This window comes from Anolis carolinensis, chromosome 2 (genome assembly GCF_035594765.1).
Source record: "Anolis carolinensis isolate JA03-04 chromosome 2, rAnoCar3.1.pri, whole genome shotgun sequence".
Lineage (NCBI taxonomy): Eukaryota > Metazoa > Chordata > Lepidosauria > Squamata > Dactyloidae > Anolis > Anolis carolinensis.
The window spans coordinates 157,922,909-157,945,131 of record NC_085842.1 but is presented as its reverse complement, the minus strand read 5'-3'; the positions used below and the strand labels follow the sequence as shown (position 1 = coordinate 157,945,131).

Genomic DNA, 22,223 nt, shown 5'->3' with positions numbered 1-22,223 from the left:
TACGTAGCTTACTAAATGATGCTGCCCAAGTGTTAATAATACATTATCACTCAATAACATTTTCTGGTTTGTTTTACTAAGGTCACAATCAAGTATTCCAAGCTGGGCCTTGAAGACTTTGACTTCAAACATTACAATAAGACTCTCTTTGCAGGCCTGGAGCCCCACATTCCTAATGCTTACTGCAACTGCATGATCCAGGTAAACACAATTTTATTGTTTCTGTTTGATAGCTTTGTACAGGTTCTTCGTTATTCAAACAACTTCAGTCTTCTCTATCTACTGTTTCTTTTTCTAGGTCCTTTATTTCTTAGAGCCTGTCCGATGCTTGGTCCAGAATCATTTGTGCCAGAAGGAGTTTTGCCTGAGCTGTGAACTGGGGTTCTTATTCCACATGCTGGACTTGTCTAGGGGAGATCCTTGTCAGGTAAAGACTGGTAGAACAAAGGAACCATATAGAATTTTGGCAGATGCAATTTAGTGGTAAGAATAAGTTGAACACCTACATAGCTGTATCTTGCATCTGGAGCTGCAGTAGCCTTCCTTGTCAGGCCATGGTGACCGTTTTGCAGAAGCTGGGATCATTGCTCCATCAAGAGTCATATTACTTCTTGTCTCCCATTTAATTGATATGCAGTCACCCTTTGTCAAGGACAGAACGCCACAAGATCAAAGATAACAGAGTTTATTGGATTTACAGAACTCAAAATGCCCGTAAAAGACAAGGGCAAGGCAACTTTAGCCTTTAAAAACAAAAGGGGCAAGAAAAACGTTCAAAAGATAAACCGGATTAAACCGGAATTTAATCCGGGTAAAATCAAAACAGCTTGCTTCAGCCTGGGGATAAACAAACAGAAGCTGGGAAACAAAGAGTTCAAAAGAATGCAACTAATTGGCAGCAGATGCCTCTCTGCTGCCAGCACTATGTTTTGAGTAACTAGGAGTCACTCCTTCACACAGCAAGGCAAATTTCCAATACAAACTCAGCAGCCAAGGATTGAAGCAGTAGCGTAGTCCCAGTTCGTTCCGAAGGTCGAGAGGCAGAATCAGACGTTTGCAGTTTTCCAAGTCCAATAGGAGAAAGCGAGCCCGTAGTCAGTTTTCAGTTCGTAAATCCAGAGTAGCAGATGGCGTCCGTCAAGAAGACGACGGAAGGTCAAAGCTATTGAGATTAAGCAGAGGTTTTGCACAAACAAAAGCCCACACAATTCCTCCCGCCGTCTGAACCCAAATTCCAAAACAACTTACGTATCAGCACACGAAAACACACCAGTCTTCAGGAAAGCGTCCCACACAGATCCCAAGCGTTCGTCCAGATTACCTTGCCCAACGCAATTTGCAATTGCTCCCAAGCCTCATTTTATGCCAGTTACAAATCCTCATCACTATCAGCTGCCCTCCTTAACCCGGGCGTTTCCTCATCACTTTCCTCATCAGAGCTGGAACACCTCTGACTACGCCCCACAGCATCCCCAGCTGTGGATCCCGTCCCATCCCTCCAGCTTGTCCATGGGTCTAATCCTGAAGGTCCCCATTCATCTTCCATCCCATTATTGCCAGTGGCACCCAACTCCTCCCTTACCCGAGTCCAATCCATCTCATCCTCTTCCGAGCTAACCAGCTCTTCCTCCATTCTCTCCGTGAACCCCTTAAAAGACTCTTTGTCAGATGGTTCTGCAAAGATATCTCGCAGCCTCTTTCTTTCTCGCTCCTCGAGAGTATCTGACTCTCGAGGAGTCTTACGTCCACGTCTGCCAGAAGCAGAGCCATGAGGCTCAATCATAACACTATCCCCTCTCACAAAGGCCTCCTCCCCCGAAGGCGGAGAGGTGGCAGTGATATCCTCCGCTATAGCATTACGACGACTGGAGGTATCCAATTTCAACAGCGAATGATGGAACACTGGATGGACCTTTAAACTAGACGGTAAACGCAAACGAAACGCAACGGAAGAGATCTTTTTAACTATAGGAAAGGGACCCAAATACCGAGGCGCAAACTTTCCCCCAGCCTGTTTAATATGCTTGGAAGACAACCACACCAAATCCCCTTCTTCCAACTCCTCCCCTGCCTGCCTGCGGCGATCGGCCTGAGTCTTTTGCGTTGCCTTAGCTTCCAACAGTAAGCGACGGGCAACATCATGCAACGCAGCCATTTCCGAGGAGCGGTACACAGGGTCAGAAGAGACCACATTGGTCGACGGCGCCACACCTCCCCGTGGGTGAAAACCATAAGTCAGTTCAAATGGCGTATGCTGACTAGACGTGTGCACCGCATTGTTGTAAGCAAACTCCGCCACCGGTAGCCACTTCACCCAAGCAGTGGGTTGATCTAAACAAAAACAACGTAAATATTGCTCTAAGAGCCCATTAACCCGTTCCGACTGACCATCCGTTTGCGGATGAAACACTGAAGAGACGTTTAACTTAGTACCTAAGCACTCATGGAAGTGTTTCCAAAAGCGTGACACAAATTGTGGAGCCCTATCCGAAATAATCACCTCAGGAGCTCCGTGCAAACGGTAGATGTGCTTAGTAAACAATAAGGCCAACGTAGGGGCCGCCGGAATGGTCGAACAAGGAATAAAATGAGCCAGCTTGCTAAATAAATCCACCACCACCCAAATACAAGTATAACCCCCAGACTTAGGCAAATCTGAAATGAAATCCATGGAAATGATTTGCCATGGCCTCTCAGGAACAGGTAGAGACGACAACAACCCTCTAGGGCGCCCCACAGGCGTCTTACTCTGCTGGCAAACAGCGCAGCTGTCACAAAAGCGCAGAATGTCTTGCCGCATCTTTGGCCACCAGTAGCTCCTGGTAATGAGCTGCACGGTCTTGAATCTGCCAAAGTGCCCAGCCATGGGTTCATCATGGTGGGCTCTAATTACCTCTAACCTGAGGGCCCCCACTGGTACATAGACCTGCCCCCTGCGTACCAATACTCCGTCTTGGTCTTGTAGGTGAGGCAGTATTGTACGGTTACCTGCTGACAACAGCATGAGTTGTTCCTGAGTCCACACATCTTCTCTTTGAGCCTCAATGATCTGGTCATGTAACCCGGGCTCATTATCTACAACACATAGAGAGGCAGTAGGCAAGATGGTTTGACATACTACCTGCTCATTGGTCTTAAACTCCGGCTTGCGGGACAAGGCATCGGCCCGCAAGTTTGCCTTCCCTTCCACAAATTGCACCTTGAAGTTAAACCTGGAGAAAAACAAAGCCCATCGGATTTGACGCTGGTTTAACTTTTTAGCTGTTTGCAAGTGCTCCAAATTCTTATGATCAGACCTGACCACGATTTGGTGTCGCGCCCCTTCTAGCCAGTGCCGCCACACCTCAAACGCCACCTTAATCGCCAACAACTCCTTCTCCCATATGGTATAGTTCTGCTCAAATGGTGTTAGTTGCCGCGAATAAAATCCACAGGGACGCAAGGTCCCTGAAGAATCTTTCTGAGACAATACAGCCCCCAACGCGTAGCTAGAAGCGTCCGCTTCTACCACGAACGGTTTGTCTACATCAGGGTGTGTTAGTATGTTGCCTGATTGAAAGCTAGATTTTAGTTGCAAAAACGCGTCGTGAGCTTCCCGCCCCCACACAAATGGCTGTTTCTTATGCAGGAGCTGCGTCAAAGGCACCGTGAGCTTGGCAAAATTCGGGATAAACTCCCGGTAGTAATTAGCGAACCCTAAGAACCTTTGCACATCCTTCTTGGTCTTGAGCTCCTGCCATGAGTTGACTGCGTCAACCTTATGTGGGTCCATTTTAAGTTCCCTACCTGACACTACATGACCTAGGAACTCCACTTCAGGCACATGAAAGACGCACTTGGAAGCCTTGGCGAAGAGCCCACTAGCCCGCAGGCGGTGCAGAACCTGCTTGACATGCTGACGATGTTCTTTCTCGTCCTTAGAAAAAATCAAGATATCATCCAAATAAACTACCACAAATTGATCAATTAGGTCCCTAAACACATCGTTTATGAACCTCTGGAAGACCGCGGGCGCATTGCAAAGTCCGAAAGGCATGACTCGGAACTCGTGGCATCCGAAACACGTGTTAAATGCCGTCTTCCATTCATCACCTTCCCGTATTCTGATTAAGTTATATGCCCCCCGCAGGTCAAGTTTGGTAAAGACCTTAGCCCCTTGCACCCTTGATAGCAGTTCCGAGATTAAAGGTAGCGGGTACCTATCCCGAATGGTGTATTTGTTAAGGATACGATAGTCGCAAACCAACCTAAGGTCCCCAGTCTTCTTGGCCACAAAGAATACCGGCGCCGCAGTTGGAGAGCTAGATGGGCGAATAAACCCCTTGGCTAAATTCTCATCTAGGAACTCTCGTAAAGCTTGCCTTTCCGGTACAGTCAAGGCGTACAGCCTTCCCGCTGGCAATCTTGCACCTTCCGCTAGTTTAATGGCGCAATCATACGGCCTATGCGGCGGTAACTTCTCCGCTTCCTTTTTACAGAATACATCAGCGAACTCCCCATACTCATCAGGCACTCCCTCCATATCAGGCTGAGTAGTATTCAGAATACAACAACCCTGCCTCTTTAAGGTCAGCTTACGTGCCACCCAATCCACTTGTGGATTTACTACGGCTAGCCAATCCATCCCCAAGATCACATCGTATCTGGGCAAGCTCGTAATATCCCACACAAACGTTCCCGTTACTCCCTGCACTTCCCACATTACTGCTGAGGTCTCATGGTTAACCACCCCAGTCTCCAATAGTCTCCCATCCGCACCTTCCACCCACACGTCGCATGCCTTGCGCACTATAGGAATGCCATGCTTCCTAGCAAACTCAATATCTACGTAAGAGACCGTAGCCCCTGAGTCCAGCAGTGCCAAAGTAGAAACAAGTTCCTTTCCCCCAACAGATAACGTAATGGGTACGAAAACATGCTTCTTCCCCTCAGCTGACTGCTTTAGAAGCCCTAATGCGTTGGACTCACGTCGCACTAGGGCTGGCCTTTTCCTGACAGCTGGGAAGGTTTCACATTACAGTTTTTGGCAAAATGCCCAGCATTCCCACAGTACAAACACAACCCCAGCTGCCTCCTACGGTTCTTTTCTTCAGTAGACAGCTTTTTAAAGACCCCAAGCTCCATAGGCTCTTCCCCCATCACCACAGGTGCCTTGGTTACATGCATAGGTGGCGCACACATTGCTTTTGAGTGCTTACGGGACTCGAACCTGGCGTCCAAACGCAGCACTTTAGCTACTAAGGCATCCCAATTTTCAGCCGGCTCCAAGCGTGCCAATTCGTCCTGGAGGTAATCACTTAAACCAGCAGTAAACAAAAGCATGAATGCATTTTCCCCCCAATCCAGCTGGTGACGGTACAAATTAAACTTATTTAAGTAATCCAAATCAGTCCCCTTTCCCTGTTTCAACCGATACAGAGCCCACCCAGCATTCTCCGTACGGAGGGGATCCCCAAAAGTGTCAGTTAGAAGCTTCTTGAAATTATTCAAATTGTCTTTGACTGGGTCATTTCCCAAAATCAAATTGGTGGCCCATTGTCCTGCAGGACCAGTCAACAAACTCAAAATAAATGCCACCTTGCTAGTGTCCGTAGGGTAAGCATGAGCACTGAGCTGAGAAAAATAAAGCTCAACTTGTGCCAAAAAAGTTGGCAGTTTGCACCTGGATCCGTCAAAGCGTTCAGGGGTCAAAACATGTCCTTTAACAGCATGGGCTGCTTGACTGACATTAAAGGCCGCCTGTAATTGGTCAAACTTAGCCTTTAACTCATCCATCGTCTTCCTGACGAGATTTATTACTGCAGTAAACTTTTTTATGGCGTTGGGCAATCTGTCAAGGACAGAACGCCACAAGATCAAAGATAACAGAGTTTATTGGATTTACAGAACTCAAAATGCCCGTAAAAGACAAGGGCAAGGCAACTTTAGCCTTTAAAAACAAAAGGGGCAAGAAAAACGTTCAAAAGATAAACCGGATTAAACCGGAATTTAATCCGGGTAAAATCAAAACAGCTTGCTTCAGCCTGGGGATAAACAAACAGAAGCTGGGAAACAAAGAGTTCAAAAGAATGCAACTAATTGGCAGCAGATGCCTCTCTGCTGCCAGCACTATGTTTTGAGTAACTAGGAGTCACTCCTTCACACAGCAAGGCAAATTTCCAATACAAACTCAGCAGCCAAGGATTGAAGCAGTAGCGTAGTCCCAGTTCGTTCCGAAGGTCGAGAGGCAGAATCAGACGTTTGCAGTTTTCCAAGTCCAATAGGAGAAAGCGAGCCCGTAGTCAGTTTTCAGTCCGTAAATCCAGAGTAGCAGATGGCGTCCGTCAAGAAGACGACGGAAGGTCAAAGCTATTGAGATTAAGCAGAGGTTTTGCACAAACAAAAGCCCACACAATTCCTCCCGCCGTCTGAACCCAAATTCCAAAACAACTTACGTATCAGCCAGTTTTATGCCAGTTACAAATCCTCATCACTATCAGCTGCCCTCCTTAACCCGGGCGTTTCCTCATCACTTTCCTCATCAGAGCTGGAACACCTCTGACTACGCCCCACAGCATCCCCAGCTGTGGATCCCGTCCCATCCCTCCAGCTTGTCCATGGGTCTAATCCTGAAGGTCCCCATTCATCTTCCATCCCATTATTGCCAGTGGCACCCAACTCCTCCCTTACCCGAGTCCAATCCATCTCATCCTCTTCCGAGCTAACCAGCTCTTCCTCCATTCTCTCCGTGAACCCCTTAAAAGACTCTTCGTCAGATGGTTCTGCAAAGATATCTCGCAGCCTCTTTCTTTCTCGCTCCTCGAGAGTATCTGACTCTCGAGGAGTCTTACGTCCACGTCTGCCAGAAGCAGAGCCATGAGGCTCAATCATAACACCCTTAAACCTATTTGGGGACATAGTCAGGCTAGTGTAACTTGTATACGATTTTTTAAAACATTGACTTCCTTTATATCCCCTCTTTCTTCCTGTGGGGACTCAAGATGGCTTAACAACCACACAATCTGATCACAGTTTAAAACAAAACAAATACATTTTTTTAAAAAAAAACCCAAATAGTACTGTGTGGATATAAAGTTAAAATACAATTAAGATATAATAAATACAGCAAAAATTACATTTAAAACTCACAATCCCTTCAGAATCCCACCCAAATGCCTGATGGCAAATATATGTCTTAACCTGCTTATGGAAAGCCAGCAGGGATGGGTCCATTCTGGTCTCTTTTGGGAGGGTGTTCCACAGTCTGAGAGCAGCCACCAAGTGTGCTTGAGAGGGTGGTGGAACAGAGAGAAGCCCTCCCCAGATGACTATAAATTTCTGACAGGTTCAGATACAGTGTTACAAATAACCTGGACTGAAGTTGCGTATGTTTGTATGATGGAATTGACCTGCCTCTTCCCCTGTAGGTAACCGTCCCTGGTACACATACATAGCTGACCTTGATAGAGCACTCCCAGGAGATGAAAAAGGAAATTTTCCGTTTTGTGTTATGGGACATTCAAACTCATCCTATTCCAATTCAATTTTCTTTCGTTGCTGACTTGGGTGGGGGGGCTCTCATGCAGAGTGAGAGATATTTGTTTCCTGTTTATCCTAAGCCCTTAGATCATAGCTTTCTAAACTTTCCATGTTGGTGACACGCTTATGAGACCTGCGTCCTTTCACGTCATGATAATTAAATTTTACTCTCCACCTATAGGTTAAACCAAACTCTTATAAGAGTTTCATACAATGTATTATAAATATTTTACATGTAATATAGAAAATGTCATATATGTGTACATATATATACTGTAATTGTATATAAATATAATATAAGTAAGTTTCATATAGTCTTTACTGTATGAACAAAGTTTGGATTTTTTTTCCTGTGCTCTTCTTATGTGCTACTGTTGATTCCTATGCAGTTTCCTTTATAGCCACTCCATGTGCTTCACCACAAACAACATTGTCAACAGATTTCTTATTTAGAGACGTATCCATTTTAGTGGTAATTATTGCAACTTAATCAACATATTGTACAAATTATAAGAGTTATAATAGTACTAATGCTTGAACAGCACCAGCATTCTGGTTCTGTAGTGATTTAATCTCTCTGGATATTTTTAAATGGAGGCTGGATGGCTACCTGTCTGGGTGGGGTGGGGGGCTTTGATTGTGCCTTCCTTCCAGACAGCCTTTGCTTGTGGGGGTGGAAAAAACGGGGACATATTTCAGGTGACACACTTGTGTGTTCCAACATAGTTTGGGAAGCTTTGCCTTTGATGAAAGTTGAATTCTTCCTTCTCCTTTGTTTTTTTTTTTCTCTCTCCAAAAAAAGCAGCTCAATTTTTCAGTTTGTTTCAAGCAATCCTTTAAGGCAAAGGTATTTTCTGCTTAAAGCCCTGCCTGCCTATTCACAAAGGGCTCTTTTTCATGAATAGACATTTATTTTCAAAGGGCTATGGTAAACTCAGTATTAGAGTTTGGAATTCTCCCCTCCTGTGTCAATGTTGAGGAAGAGAAGGGTTTCTTCTACTTCCTTTGCAGTTCATCTGAATCGGTCTCCCACTCTTTGCCCACTTTCAACCTTATTTTTGGGTTCATGACATCAGTGCTGGGATAAAGGCTACCAAACAACACCTAACATACCTATGAGAAGGGCACACAACTATCATGAGATGAGGTTTTTGCGGGGGATTTCAGACCAGTCAGTATTTTAGCTCAATGTAAACCAATGTCCATTCCTTTCTTCTGTTTCAGGGTAGTAACTTTTTGCGTGCCTTCCGCACCATTCCAGAGGCAGCTGCTTTGGGACTAATCTTGGCTGATTCAGATGAGGCTACAGGAAAAGTGAATTTAGGGAGATTGATTCAGAGTTGGAACCGTTTTATTCTGACCCAGCTTCACCAGGAAACTCAAGAGCAGGAAGGCCCTCAGGCTTACCGGGGTATTGGCAGCAGGTATTAAACATTTTTATCCATCCATTCTGACCTCATTTCAGTACTATGAGTGGATTAAGATTACACAGTTCATGGTGGTTTTTGCCTTATTCCAAATTTGAAGAATCTACCAACACATGCTGTTTCATATCTGACTAACTTTAAAATAGTATCACAAAACAAGATTAGTTTCAGATATACAGATTTAATGACACTCGGGTTCAAGGACAAAGGTAGAAATATTAAATATGTTCTTAAACTATTAGACTGGTATAGATTCCATTATCAAAGTAGCAAACTGGGAAAGCTGTGGAAGAACTTATCTTTGGTTGCACCTGAAATAGAGTACCACATTAAATTAAAAGTGGCAAACCCTCCACTTATCTTACATGAATAACTTTGATAAAACAAAAACAATGGCAAACATTTCTTACCAAATAAGAATGTCACCTAACTGCTTTCTGATCCCATAACCACAAACAATTGGTTGCAACATAAAGTGGTATTGCTATATAAATATAAAATAGTAATCTTAAATTTGAGAGCTGATTACAGCATAATTGTCATGCTATATAAATATAATGTAGTCCTTTTTCATTGGACTCTGTTGGAGTGTTATATAAATGTATTTCAGGGATAAAACAAGAATTTATCCCATTTATATGACATCTCAATAGCATCAAAGACTAAATATATCATTAAATTTACTGCAATGCTCTGAAAAAGTTGAATGCTTTTGGTTACCAGTCTACTATGTAATGTAAGCTCAGTGGTTTCTTTTGTAATGGACAGGTAATTCAGTTCAAGCAATTTTTCATCTTTGAAATGTTTTCATCAACATATACATTTTTGTTGTTCGATTGTTTGCAAACAACAGAACAACAGGTGACCACATCGAACAACTTCTTAGGAATATTTTGTTTAATTTAAGAGTGGACTGATAATTTTTAATATAATGCAGGGTATCCTCCCACCAAAAAAACAAACCTTTTAACAACTAATAGTAACGATGGTGATTATTTGAAGGCTAAGTAAATACATTTATATTAAAAAATAAATGTTATAATGATGATTTAGTCAGGAGTTACAAATTCCATCTTAAATTGCAGTTTTATGTAAGGTGTTCAAAATGTCATCTCTGCGCAGCTGTGAAGTGATTGCATTTTTGAAGCACAGAGCTTCAAAAGTTTGTCTTCTAATTTTGTGACACTTCTCTGGTATGAGATTCTTTAATCCTGTTAAATAGTGTATACAATTTTTGAAAACATTGCAAAAAATCAGAATTATAAGCAGATACAGGTGTATGTATTTTGGGTACCTTTTCTGTAATAAGTTACAATTGATAAATGTGTTTGACTAAGTATCTTACAGTAGATACATGACCTCATTTAAAGAGGATTTTTAAATTACAGCTTGTGCTTATTGTTTATTGCCTTTTATGCAATTCAGCATTAATCTTCTGAATGTCTGATTAAGGCTCTGCTTAAAATAGTCTTGTTTCTTCCAGTAGCTTTGGGTCCTCAGGGGACTCAGTCATTGGGCAGCTTTTCAGCTGTGAAGTGGAGAACTGCAGCATGTGTCGTTGTGGCAAAGAGACAGTCCGAGTATCTTCAACACTCCTTTTTACTCTCTCCTATCCAGAAAGTAATGGTATGAAGTTTGCAGATTAATAGAAGAACAGATGAAGTATGGAGTGAATAGCAGAGTGGGGTTTGTCTTTGAAACCTGGGAAAACTAGCACGGCAGCTCCAACAAGCCTCTTGTGGCTTTCCACTTGGTCTTTCCAGGCTTATGAGACTGGAACAACTTGGATTTAAAATCAGTTTGAAGTTAGGCTTCTCAAGATGTGATAGAATACATTTATTTAGAAATTTGAAAAACCTCCGTTTTTGCATCACATACCTTAGAAGAACATTGCACATGGTAGTTAGGAAAGCTGTGACTTTCTTGCTTTTATAATACTGTATCTGTCTGAGTACAGCCTGACAATCAAGATAAGAAGTGATCAGGTGTCTTGTGGTATGTTAACTTTAAATGCTAAGGATCAACATTTAATAATGTATATAGGGGGCTTTTGATTATTTAATTGCAGACATTGCTTTGCAGATATTGTCCTAGATATCTCAGAATAATCCTATATAGTTTTATAATTATATTTCCCTATCTTATCTGCAGAGGAACTATAAAAGTGTTGAAGAAAACCCACTCAGATTTCTTGTGGGACTTGTGAGTCCAGGTTTCTTGAGTCTAAGTCTACTGCTCTTTATTTACTTATTTGGGCTGTATTTATTTAATGTTAACCCCTTGGGTAAATTAGAGTCCTATTTATAAATTAATAATTAACTTTATTTATATCTGAGGGGACTCATGCTTGTCACTGAGTCTGGTCAACTGTTTCTTGATATCATTGGGCCTTCATGATCAGCAGTTGATCTCTACTAACCCAGATTTTTCTTCATGATGTTTTTCTGGCTGGTTAGATGTTACTTCCTGATTTAATTTTTTGTAGTAATGAAGGTTACACTTTTTTTCTTGCTGTCTTTCCAGATAATATCAAAGATTATGACTTTGCTCAGATCTTGAAAAGGAGCATTTGTCTGGAACAGAACACTCAGGCCTGGTGTGAGAATTGTGAAAAGTACCAACCCACGGTAAGCCAGGAGGCAAAACCTCCATTATGCTTTTGAAGTTAAAATTCTAACTGATGTCATAGATAGGACAATAAAGTTCCAACTAGGAAATGTCATTTTATATCTGCTTGTTTTGATCTCTGATACTGATTTCTCTGAAAAATGTAGTGCTCCATTTGTTATATCCAGAAGATTTCTTAAAGGATCATTTGTCTGATCAGGCAGTGTGGTCTCAAATAAAGCCGCAGTGGTAGTCCTAATATTTATCTTTGCCCCTTATCCTTACATCAAGTTCCTTCTTTCTCTGCTGTTCAAGGTCCAGACCCGCAATATCCGCTGCTTGCCTGACGTTTTGGTCATTAACTGTGAAGTGAACAGTTCCAAGGAGGCAGAATTTTGGAAGATGCAAGCAGAGGTATAGATAAGTACATGGATTAATTGTGCAGTATAGAGCAGAGCCGGCCCTAGGTATTTTTCAAGTGTAGGCGAACAGAATTTTGCCGCCCCCCCAAACCAATCACTGAAAAATAAAAGCATTGGATAAGCGAAAATGTTGGATAATAAGGAGGGATTAAGAAAAAGCCTATTAAACATCAAATTACATTAAGATTTTACAAATTAAGCACCAAAACATCATGTTTTACAAGAAATCAACAGTAAAAGCAGTCTCAACTGCGCCCCCGTATGTTTTGCAAAGCAACCGCTTAATTCGCCTCATTGTTGGACCGGCCCTGAGTAGGAGCTCAGTCAGAAAACACTTTGTCAGATTTCCCCCCTGTGGATGTTGAAGTCCCCTTATCCCCTCCCCAAATAAGAAATCCGCTCTCCTGGCACTTCCTGCTCTTAGGGTGAATCCCACATTAAAGCAGTTAAGCTAATATGTGGCCAGTTTCCAAAAAAAACCCCGAAACACCAAATGCACTTGTGACTGGCTATATCTATTTTGGCCCATTGAGTTGCTAGTGCTGTTGAAGGCAGGGGAAAGAAGAGGTAAAGTGTGCCTTTGCTTTCTGTCATGTGTCATGTACCAAGTATGGCATCTTATTCAGCTCCTTTTCCCAATCTTCTGAAACTGGCCTGGAGAATTAGAAAAGATCTTGTGTTGAATAAGTTACCAAGCATTTGAGTGTACATTTATTTTGGTACATCTTTTCTTAATAGTATTCTTTTAAGAAGTTGATGATGAAGAAAGGCGGCCTGGAACTCCCCACCAGTAGAGAAACATCTCTTGGGGAATGGTAAGCATTTACATTGTAGACTGGCTTATATATGTACTAATTGTTTGTTACCCTGGGAAAAGAAAAGCTGTATTTTCTCCAGTCAGATTCTGGCCTTATCCCTATAAAGCCCCTATATACATTGTTTAAAGCAAATGGCAATATCATTCTTTTCCAGTCTTGCTTATATTAAGGCATGAACCACATTGAAAATAGAAACTGCAGCAGTGTAGACTGAACAATTATTGTATTAGGTTTCATATAGCATTATAGTCTGAACTAACATGCTGTAGAAAACTTTGAACAGGATTATTTGGTGTGAATTTTCTTGTGAGCATAGCTACAAAATAAAAATAAGAAATCATTTTTAATGTTTTATTTATTCACTTTATTTATACCCTGCTTTTCTTCCCATGGAGACTCAATCTGTTTGTAGTGTCATCAGTCTGCTTATATGGTGGAATAATATTATTCCTGAAATAATTAATTTCATGATATTTCGTTACTTCACAATTTGATCATGGTTGCATATTTGCAAATGAGTCATCTGTATTTAAAGGCATAGTTGAAATGAAAATTTATGTCTTGTTTATTCATGGTTGGATATAATGGATGTACCAAAATCCACACTCAGAATATGTATTATCCAACTTGCTATTTAGGAGAGCAATTGGTTTTGCTGAAACAAAGATAGAAGGACAGGCTTTGGCCAGGACTGATACAAATACTCAATCACAGAAGTTCATGCTACAGAGTCATACTGATTATGATGGACAATGTTGAGTACTCCCTTGACTTTAAATTAAAATGCATTTAAAGCCTGAGTGCCCAGTGCTCTGAGCTAGACCTTAACTTCAGGTTGTGAAATTCATGACTATCAATAGTAACTATAGGAGCAAATGCCAATTTCTACACAGCCCCAAATTATCAGGCTGCCTTAATATATTGTGACTTCAAAAATCAGAGCAAGAGCACACTTGCCTTCTGTAAAATAGATATGAGACAAAAGCATCCTTTTCCATTTCCTAGAGCACCTTAACCTGACTGGACATGGGACTAACCTTCAACATCATGCCTATACTTCATAAAGTGGTTCCCTTATTTTACAAAAAAACAAACGAATTCCTCCCTATCCAGTCTTGCTTTTAACTCAGGATGTATGGGATTTTATTTTCATGTATTTATTATTTAAGTCCTAGTGGCCCTAACTAGCAGTGAGGAATTCTGAGAATTGCAGTCCACTAATGTCTGAAGGGCGAGTTATATATTACTACTCCCATTTTAATTCTTGCCTGTAAAATATATGGATGGTTTTGCACTTCGATATTACATTTTCTGTCTTAGATGTTTCCTCCAGAAAAGTAAAATGTTGCATAGGAAGTAGACATCAGATAGATGATAACACGAATAATACATTTGTTCTGGAAATTTTCAGGCTCATCTCTTTGGTTTCTCCATGTTGGTTCTAATTAACTCTCAGAAAGCTTCAAAATTGACTGTGGAAGCCTATGTTTGTTTGTTGTAATTTCTTACAACCTTTTTGGTACTGTTTGTACTTGTATTTACTTTGTTCTCAGGAATGAATTGGGAGGAGCTGAGGGGGGCCATTCTTATACCTCCATTGAAGAGCTGAAGAACATATGGATTCCTTATTCCATTAAGATGAAGCTCTCCAAGAACAAGGAGCTGGAGGTTTACAACTGGGATGAAAGTGCTGAAGTAATGATAATAATAATAATAATAATAATAATAATAATAATAATAATAATAATAACAACAACAACAACAACAAGCTTTATTTATATCCCGCCCCCTTTCCATAAGGACTTGGGGCAGCTTACAACAAAATCAAAAGTAAACTTTTGTAAAAGTAAACAGCACTTTACAAAAGTAAAATGTTTGGCAATGTTTTCACATAGTAGCTTTGGCCGTGGGATCTAACCCAGTTCTGCTCCCTTTCAGAGGGAATCAGCTATGCCTAAGTAATATCTGAACTAAGTTTAGTGTTTGAACAGTGAGTCGTGTGTGTTGGTGTCAATGAAGGGTTCATAAATTGTACGAAACAAATGTAAAATAACAAAAACAAGTAGCCAAAATTCTGCTAGTTGTGTGTTTACTGTGCATCTCTATAGTATGTGGTTTTATATCACATCATTTCCATGAATTATTTATTATTATTATACCCTGCCTTTCTCCCTGTGTGGACTCAAGACAGCTTGCAATAACATGACACAGCCCGATAAATTTAAAAACACACCAAATACAAAAATTAAAAACAATTAAATGAAGCGTTAAACAGATAAAAACTGAGAGAAAAGTGGAAGAAATTATTTGGTGTAGGGAAAACTGAGGTAATGTAAATGTGAGAGTAGAATTCCTATATATAGGAATATGAAAAGAAGGCCTGCACTTCAGGAGGAAAGCAAAACCTGGTCATGCTTGTCCAATAAAGAGTTACGGTATTCCTCCAAGAGAGTTCCCTTTTCTCAAATTGCAGCTATGAATCTGAATAGACCCAGTCAGGCTGCAAGGGATTCTTGAGAACAATAAAAGAGAGTAGATAACATCCATGTGTTGTACTTTTAACATTCTATTCTTTCTTTCTCTCTCTCTCTCTTTTTTTTTTTACAAAAATGATGCTACAAGAGAGATGTGGGTTAGTCTATACCTCAGGGGATATAGATGAAAATCTTTAGGTGGAACAGAAACTTGGGCAGTAGTCTTGTTTTCTATTTTTAATAGCATTTTATATTGAATACACTATTTCATTAATATCAAGATGGGGATTAACTGTGGGATTATTAAAGAGTTCTGCAGTTTTTCACTCCTTTTTGGGAGGGGATTATTTGGCAGCTTAGTCTGTCCATATACACTGTTGCCTGTGTGCATGAGTACATGTGTTGCACTGTTGGGAAGAATGGTGTCGGTTGAGTCTGCCCATTCCCATCCTGTGTGAGTGTATATGTATATGTGTGTGTAATTTATACTTAAGCTGCTCAGATATCAGATCCCATTGTTGATGATGATGATGAGGATGATGATACTTTATTTATACTCACCATCATCTCCCATAAGGACTTGGGGCGGCTTACAAAATAGCATACAAAGATGCCATATATAAAATACATAATACATAAAATAAAATGCATCAACATGAAATCAATACTAACATTACATCAACTAGATACATAAATTGGATAAAATAACTTCTATTAAAATAGAATCAGTTAAAAGATCCATGAAATCAATATTACTACCCAGCTGAATACACAGAATGTAGATATAAAGTGCTAAGTGATTGGCAATCAGTTCTGGTTACTGTGTAAACGTTATTAAATGCCTGCTGAAAAAATCAAATTTTTAACTCTCATTTTAACTCTCATTTTTTGATGGGCTCATTTTCCTTTTTGCAGCTGAGCATCTTGGAAGATCAGGAGTCAACATATGTGTATGACCTCATGGCAACTGTTGTGCACATTCTGGACTCCCGCACTGGGGGCAGCCTGGTGGGACACATCAAAGTGGGGGAAACCTACCACCAAAGAAAAGAGGTGAGTTAATTAAAAGAATAAAAAATCCCTATGCTGTTTCCATCTCCAGGCCTCTCATCACTGTTGTATAAACAATAGGAGAATCTCTGGCTCTTCTTCTGTTGTGTTAAGCCACCTTGGCTACAGGTAGTCTTCACTGTTCAACTGTGATGTTGTCTGGGGATGAAAATGGCAGCCACTGATACACAATTCTCCTCTCCTTCTGTTTGCCCAGGGTGTTACACACCAGCAATGGTACCTCTTCAATGATTTTCTCATTGAGCCTGTGGACAAGGTAAGAAGACCAGAACACTTTATATTCTTGATTTTTTTTCAATTTGTAAAAAACTTGGTTTTTAAAATCTCATCAAGCTACATTTCTCAGCTGTTGAGATCAGGCATCGGATCCTGTCCTGAATTACCTATGATAGCAAATAGTACTATGTACATTAATGTCAAACTAATTCAACCTTCTTTTTATCATGGGAGAATAAAGCAAGCATAATTAATCAGTATGCAGTAACAATAGGAAGGAAGGAAATGTCACTATTAATCCTGTTGTAAAAAAAGAGATATAATATCATACCAAAGCAGGTAAACTAGATCCCAGGAACCATAATTTATGCCATGAAGACTTCTCTATGCCAAGCTGTTACTTGGGCCCTACCATGGGCTTTTTGCAATACATTATTTGGGAATTTTGCTCTGTTCCCCCTTTCTTCTTCTAATCTCACAAACTCAATGATGCATACACTCAACTCGCGGTGCTCCCATTTTGATGTTTATTCTTTATTTGATGTTTCCTTTTGGATTTGCAGTGTGAGGCTGTACAATTTGACATGAGCTGGAAGGTGCCTGCTATCCTTTATTATGTACGGAGGAACCTCCACTCCAAGTACAATTTAACCAGTGAGTGAATCTATCTGCATGTGTGCCTTTGATTACATGGATGGAGCAAGAGCAGTCATTTGGTTCAAAATAGCCAAGTTCAAGCATGCTATCAATATGTAATGTATCTCTTCCCTTCTGCTAGCTTGCCTCCAAATTTCAATAGTGCACTGGTAAGTGCAACAGCACGGGCAGCAAAAACAGACACAGGCCTGGGGGGTGGCCTTTATACAGTCTGGGGGAATCCCCCCCCCCCCAGTGTTTAAACCTTCAGTTAAGAAGGGGGAAATGTGTGGGGGGTTTTCTTGCTTATAATAGACTGTGAATCTGTGCTGATTGTTGGAACCCAATCACATTCTGCACAATAGATAGGCAGATGAGTTAACTGACAAGGAAACCCCTTTCCCTATTGCCTTCTGTCTGCCCCCCCATCCTTTTCTCCTATTTCTGTTTGTTAGACTGATACTTCTCAAGGACACACCTCTTCCTATTCAAAGTTTTTAGCCATATGGCAAGCGCCTGAGTCCTCCATTTTGTTCTTCTGTGAGCATGAAGAGAGACAAAGCTGTCTGCAGAGAGCTAAATAATTAGATGCTAGGCCAGTGATTCTCAACCTGTGGGCCCCAAGCATTTTGGCTTACAACTTGCAGAAATCCCAGCCAGGTTACCAGCTATTAGGATTTCTGGGAGTTGAAGACCAAAACATCTGAGGACCCACAGTGGAGAACCACTGTGCTAGGCCCTTATTTTCCAATATAGAAATCTAGTTCTTTCAATAAAGTCTTATAACTTTTAAAGCTGGACTCTGCTCCTGTAATTGCTGAAGGTCATTTGCTCTACTACTCTACTCAAAAAGCTTCCCTCCGCCCACCAATATTTTTAATTACGATTTTGAACAGAACAAAAGACACAAATAAATATACAACAATACTTACGCATCCATAAACACAAACATACCTAACAACCAAGACACATCAAACTACGTAAGATATCTCTCTGTTCTGCTCATATATAAGTTTAAACTAAAACATATATACATAAATTGATTTTAAAAGTGGATTTTCTTTCCTTTTATTCGTTTCTCTATTATTTAGTATTTTTCCTTCTACCTTATGTCCCACAAATAGTTTACTTCTGCTTATTTTAACATTGGCAAACAAATATCTCAACATATTGCTACTCTATACATAATATCTTTCCCTCACATTTATATTGGTAAAAATATTTTAATTTTTCTAAGAAAAATTATCCCTCAACTGCATAGTCAACTTGCCCATTTCTGTTATTTCCCACATCTTTACTGTTCAGTCTTTACTGTCCAATTTTCTACAGTTGGTAACTGTAGTTTTTCATTTTTGAACATATGAAATTCTTGCTGCTGTAAGCATGTACTGCAGTATTATTTCATGTTCTTTTTTATTTCATCATCCAATAGTCCTAATAATGTAAGTTCTAGTTTGTAATTGATTCTTGTTTTAAAGATTTCTAGGATTATCTCATAAATTTGTTTCCAGATTTTTTTGGCCTTTTTGCAAGTCTACCACATATGATAATAGGAACCTTCATGGAATTCACACTTCCAACATTTCTTATTGCATCTGGGGGTGGGGGGAGGTTGTTAAATGCCATTTAAACATTTAGTGTAAATTTAAGTCCCTTCTGCCACATTTTCCCACTTCTCTATATTATAGCCAAAATCTGTGTCCATTTAACCATACATTCTTCAATTATTTCTTTTTCCATTTCTATTTTCAATAAATATTCATACATTTTACCAGTTAAATGGTCATCATTAACACATAATGGATGAGCTTCCTCTATCAGCTCCAGCTCCATGCAGGAACATGAGAGAAGTCTCCCACAAGAATGATAAAAAACATCAAATACCCGGGCATCCCCTGGGCAACGTCCTTGCAGATGGCCAGTTCTTTCACACCAGAAGTGAATTGCAGTTTCTCAAGTCGCTCCTGACACGAAACAAAAAACTGTAACGCAAATTCACTTCTATTTTGTTCAAAGCCAAATAGTTTTAAATCCATTTTATATCTTTCCCACAATTGTTTTTTCCCAGTCCCAAGTCATATTTCATCCCTCTACCATCAGATCTTCCCTTGTTTTGAAATTAGGTTGGCCGCTCTCCCATTTCAATAAATCCTGATATATTATCCATCTTTCATTAATATTTTTTCTTGTACTGAAATCCATAGTTAATATTCTTCCATTATTTGTTGCTAGCTCATTCCCATCTTGTGTTCCCATGATCATTTTTTTCTCTTTTTCTTTTCTCAGTCTGTATGCCAGTCATTTTCCTGTGCTGTTGGTTGATTCAATTTTTTCCTGTTTTGTGTAGAGCATTTTCTTTTCTCACTCAGTTGTCATCAGCATAGACAGTTGTGCATATAGCATCTTAATTTCATTTGTCAAACTTTTATTTTTGTCAGTGTATAACATTTGTTCTTGTTCTCTCAAATGTTTTATCCTTTTTGAAATTACCCAGCACTGATCATTTCCAGTCCCATCCTTTCCATTTGCCTCCTGTGCTCCCAGTTTTTAACATTCTCTGTTGCCTTTCTCTTCTCTCTTTTGCCAAATGTTGAAAACTGACTTAGAAGGAAATTCTGGTGAGACCCACCTTGTACCAGAATTTTAGGAATTTCCCCACAAAGGAGGTGTGAGTCTTAGAAGAAAAGTTGCTGTGAGGTAGTCACATACCACAAAGATCAAGGGAAGAAAGTGAAAGGAAGTATGCTGAAGTCAGAAGGAAGTGAAACAGACTGCTCATCATGATACGGCAGAAAGAATCTGTCAGTGTAGAGTGCATTCAGACAGGGACCCAAAAACGCTGTTTTGGAGGTGAAACCCTTTGCTGCTTCAAGTCCAGGTGCACTTGCACAACATTTGAGCACATTGTGAAATGGAAGTCAGTAAAAGGAGGGCTGAGTTTAGGTGCTACACAACAACCCCTTAAGTCCTGGCTATTCCATTCCTGTACAGCTGCTGACAGATTCTCAGAAACATTTCCTGCAATTCTGTCAGAAATGAATGTGCCTGGAACAATGGAAATATGAAGTGGTATTGGTGTACTTCTAACCTTGCTTTACATACCACCAAACTTATTTGGGTCAACTTCTCATGCGGTGTGAGTTGGAGTTATTAACTTTAGTGTCGATATACCCTTGTTATAGACATGTCGTAATAGGAAAATCCTTCCTCTTAAGTGCTGCTATGGAGTGTGGTAAATCCTCTAACTAGCTCACATTGTGTACTGTAAATCTTCTAGCTGAGTATAATTTCAGCAGGTTCTCTGTGAAAAGTCCTATTCCCCTTTGTCCTCATGTAGTCCTAAATAGCTGACCTTTTCCACCTGGTGTAGAGCTTTTGGAAATCAAGTCTAATTAGTATATTAAAGGAATCCCTTCCTGTGTGGCCTTCTCTTTTGGCCCGTCCCACAGCAAAAATGGGAGTCCCCCACTTATTCCTAAGAATGTAGTCTCCATAGGCATTCCTCGATGGAGTAAACCAACTGATCACATTTCTTGTCCTTCTTTCAGTCAAGAACCCTATTGAGGCTAGCGTGCTGCTCGCTGAAGCCTCCCTCGCCCGCAAACAGCGGAAATGTCATGCCACTTTTATCCCACTCATGCTGAATGAGATGCCGCAGGCAGGAGACCTGGTGGGACTGGATGCCGAGTTTGTCACTCTCAATGAGGTACGCATTGCACGGAGGGAGAGAGGAGAAAGGGGCCAAGGAAGGATAGGAAGATCCCTAAACTTTTGACTATTCTGTGCATAAGTTTTGAGAAATGCATCTGTTCCTGCTTTTGAAAATAGGAAGAGGCTGAACTTCGCAGTGACGGAACCAAGTCAACCATTAAGCCCAGCCAGATGTCCGTGGCAAGGATTACCTGCGTCAGAGGACAGGGTCCCAATGAGGGGGTCCCTTTTATCGATGATTACATTTCCACACAAGAACAGGTAGGAAAAATCTCTGTGAGAGCTTGGGGAAAGTGATGTTGGTGCTTTAAGCACAAGATGAGAAGTTAGTCTTACATTTCTGTTCATTTAAGATGTTTTATGAAATAGACATGCTTTTATTGCCATATACTTTAAAGCAAGGGCCCTGAAGCTTTTTCAGCAGAGGACCAGTTCACAGTCCTAAAGACTGTTGCAGGGCCGGACTATAGTTTGTTGTTGTTGTGTACCTTCAAGTTGTTTCAGACTTAGGGCAACCCTAAGGCAATCCCATCACAGAGTTTTCTTGTCCCAATTTGCCTTTGTCTTCATCTGAGGTTGAGAGAGTGTGACTAGGCTAAAGTCACCCAGTGGGCTCAGAGACACAGTCTAAGGTTCAAACCACTATGCTACGCTTTCTGAATTCCTTCCCTCTCTTTTTCCTACCTACCTCCCTTTCTTCCTTTTTTCCTTCCCCCTCTTTTTCCTACCTTTTCTTTTTCTTTCTTCCCTCCTCCCTTCTTCTGTTCTGCTTCTTGGCAGGGGGTTGGACTGGATGGCCCATGAGGTCTCTTCCAACTATTCTATGATTCTATGGAGGAAGCAAGAATGGGCTGGAAAGGATTCCCTTCATTTTGGGGGGAAATAGCAAGAAAAGGAGAAAGGAAAGGGGAGTTAAGCAAGAGGAGGGTGGAGAGGATCCTTCTGTTTGGGAAGGAGATAGAACGAGGAGAGGAGATTTAAGAAGCAAGAGGGGGGATGGAGAGGATTATCTCAATTTTGGAGGGAGATAGAAAGAGGAAAGGAACAGTACAGAAAAGAGAATTAAGGAGAAAGAAGAGGATGGCAGTAGCTGCAGGGTGCGAATGGCTGTGGCAGTGTTAGTCTAAAGTTTAGAGTGGGGATCAAGTAAACAATCTTGTGGGGCTGGATCTGGATCTGGCCATGGGGCTTAGTTTGGGGACCCCCGCTTTAAAGGTTAGCTTAGTATCTCTGTATATGGGGAGTATGGAACCATCATCACTGCTGGCCAGCATGGCCTGTGTTCAAGAATGACAGCAGTTGTAGTTCAACCTCGGGAGAATG

General features: G+C 40.9%; 1 protein-coding gene across 3 annotated transcripts in view; it reads left to right on the top strand.

The window, feature by feature from the left end:
- The window catches only part of pan2 (poly(A) specific ribonuclease subunit PAN2), a 42,370-nt gene that overhangs the window by 14,978 nt on the left and 5,169 nt on the right, over positions 1-22,223 (top strand). For 2 of the 3 annotated variants that reach the window (XM_008103994.3, XM_003216940.4), the window contains exons 10-22: positions 82-201; positions 299-427; positions 8,743-8,942; positions 10,429-10,571; positions 11,469-11,572; positions 11,868-11,966; positions 12,713-12,789; positions 14,346-14,487; positions 16,182-16,319; positions 16,534-16,593; positions 17,117-17,207; positions 20,738-20,895; positions 21,018-21,161. In XM_008103994.3, coding sequence (XP_008102201.2) covers positions 82-201; positions 299-427; positions 8,743-8,942; positions 10,429-10,571; positions 11,469-11,572; positions 11,868-11,966; positions 12,713-12,789; positions 14,346-14,487; positions 16,182-16,319; positions 16,534-16,593; positions 17,117-17,207; positions 20,738-20,895; positions 21,018-21,161 — 1,605 coding nt within the window. The remainder of the gene's footprint in view (positions 1-81; positions 202-298; positions 428-8,742; positions 8,943-10,428; positions 10,572-11,468; positions 11,573-11,867; positions 11,967-12,712; positions 12,790-14,345; positions 14,488-16,181; positions 16,320-16,533; positions 16,594-17,116; positions 17,208-20,737; positions 20,896-21,017; positions 21,162-22,223) is intronic. The other variant, XM_008103995.3, reaches the window with a different exon arrangement.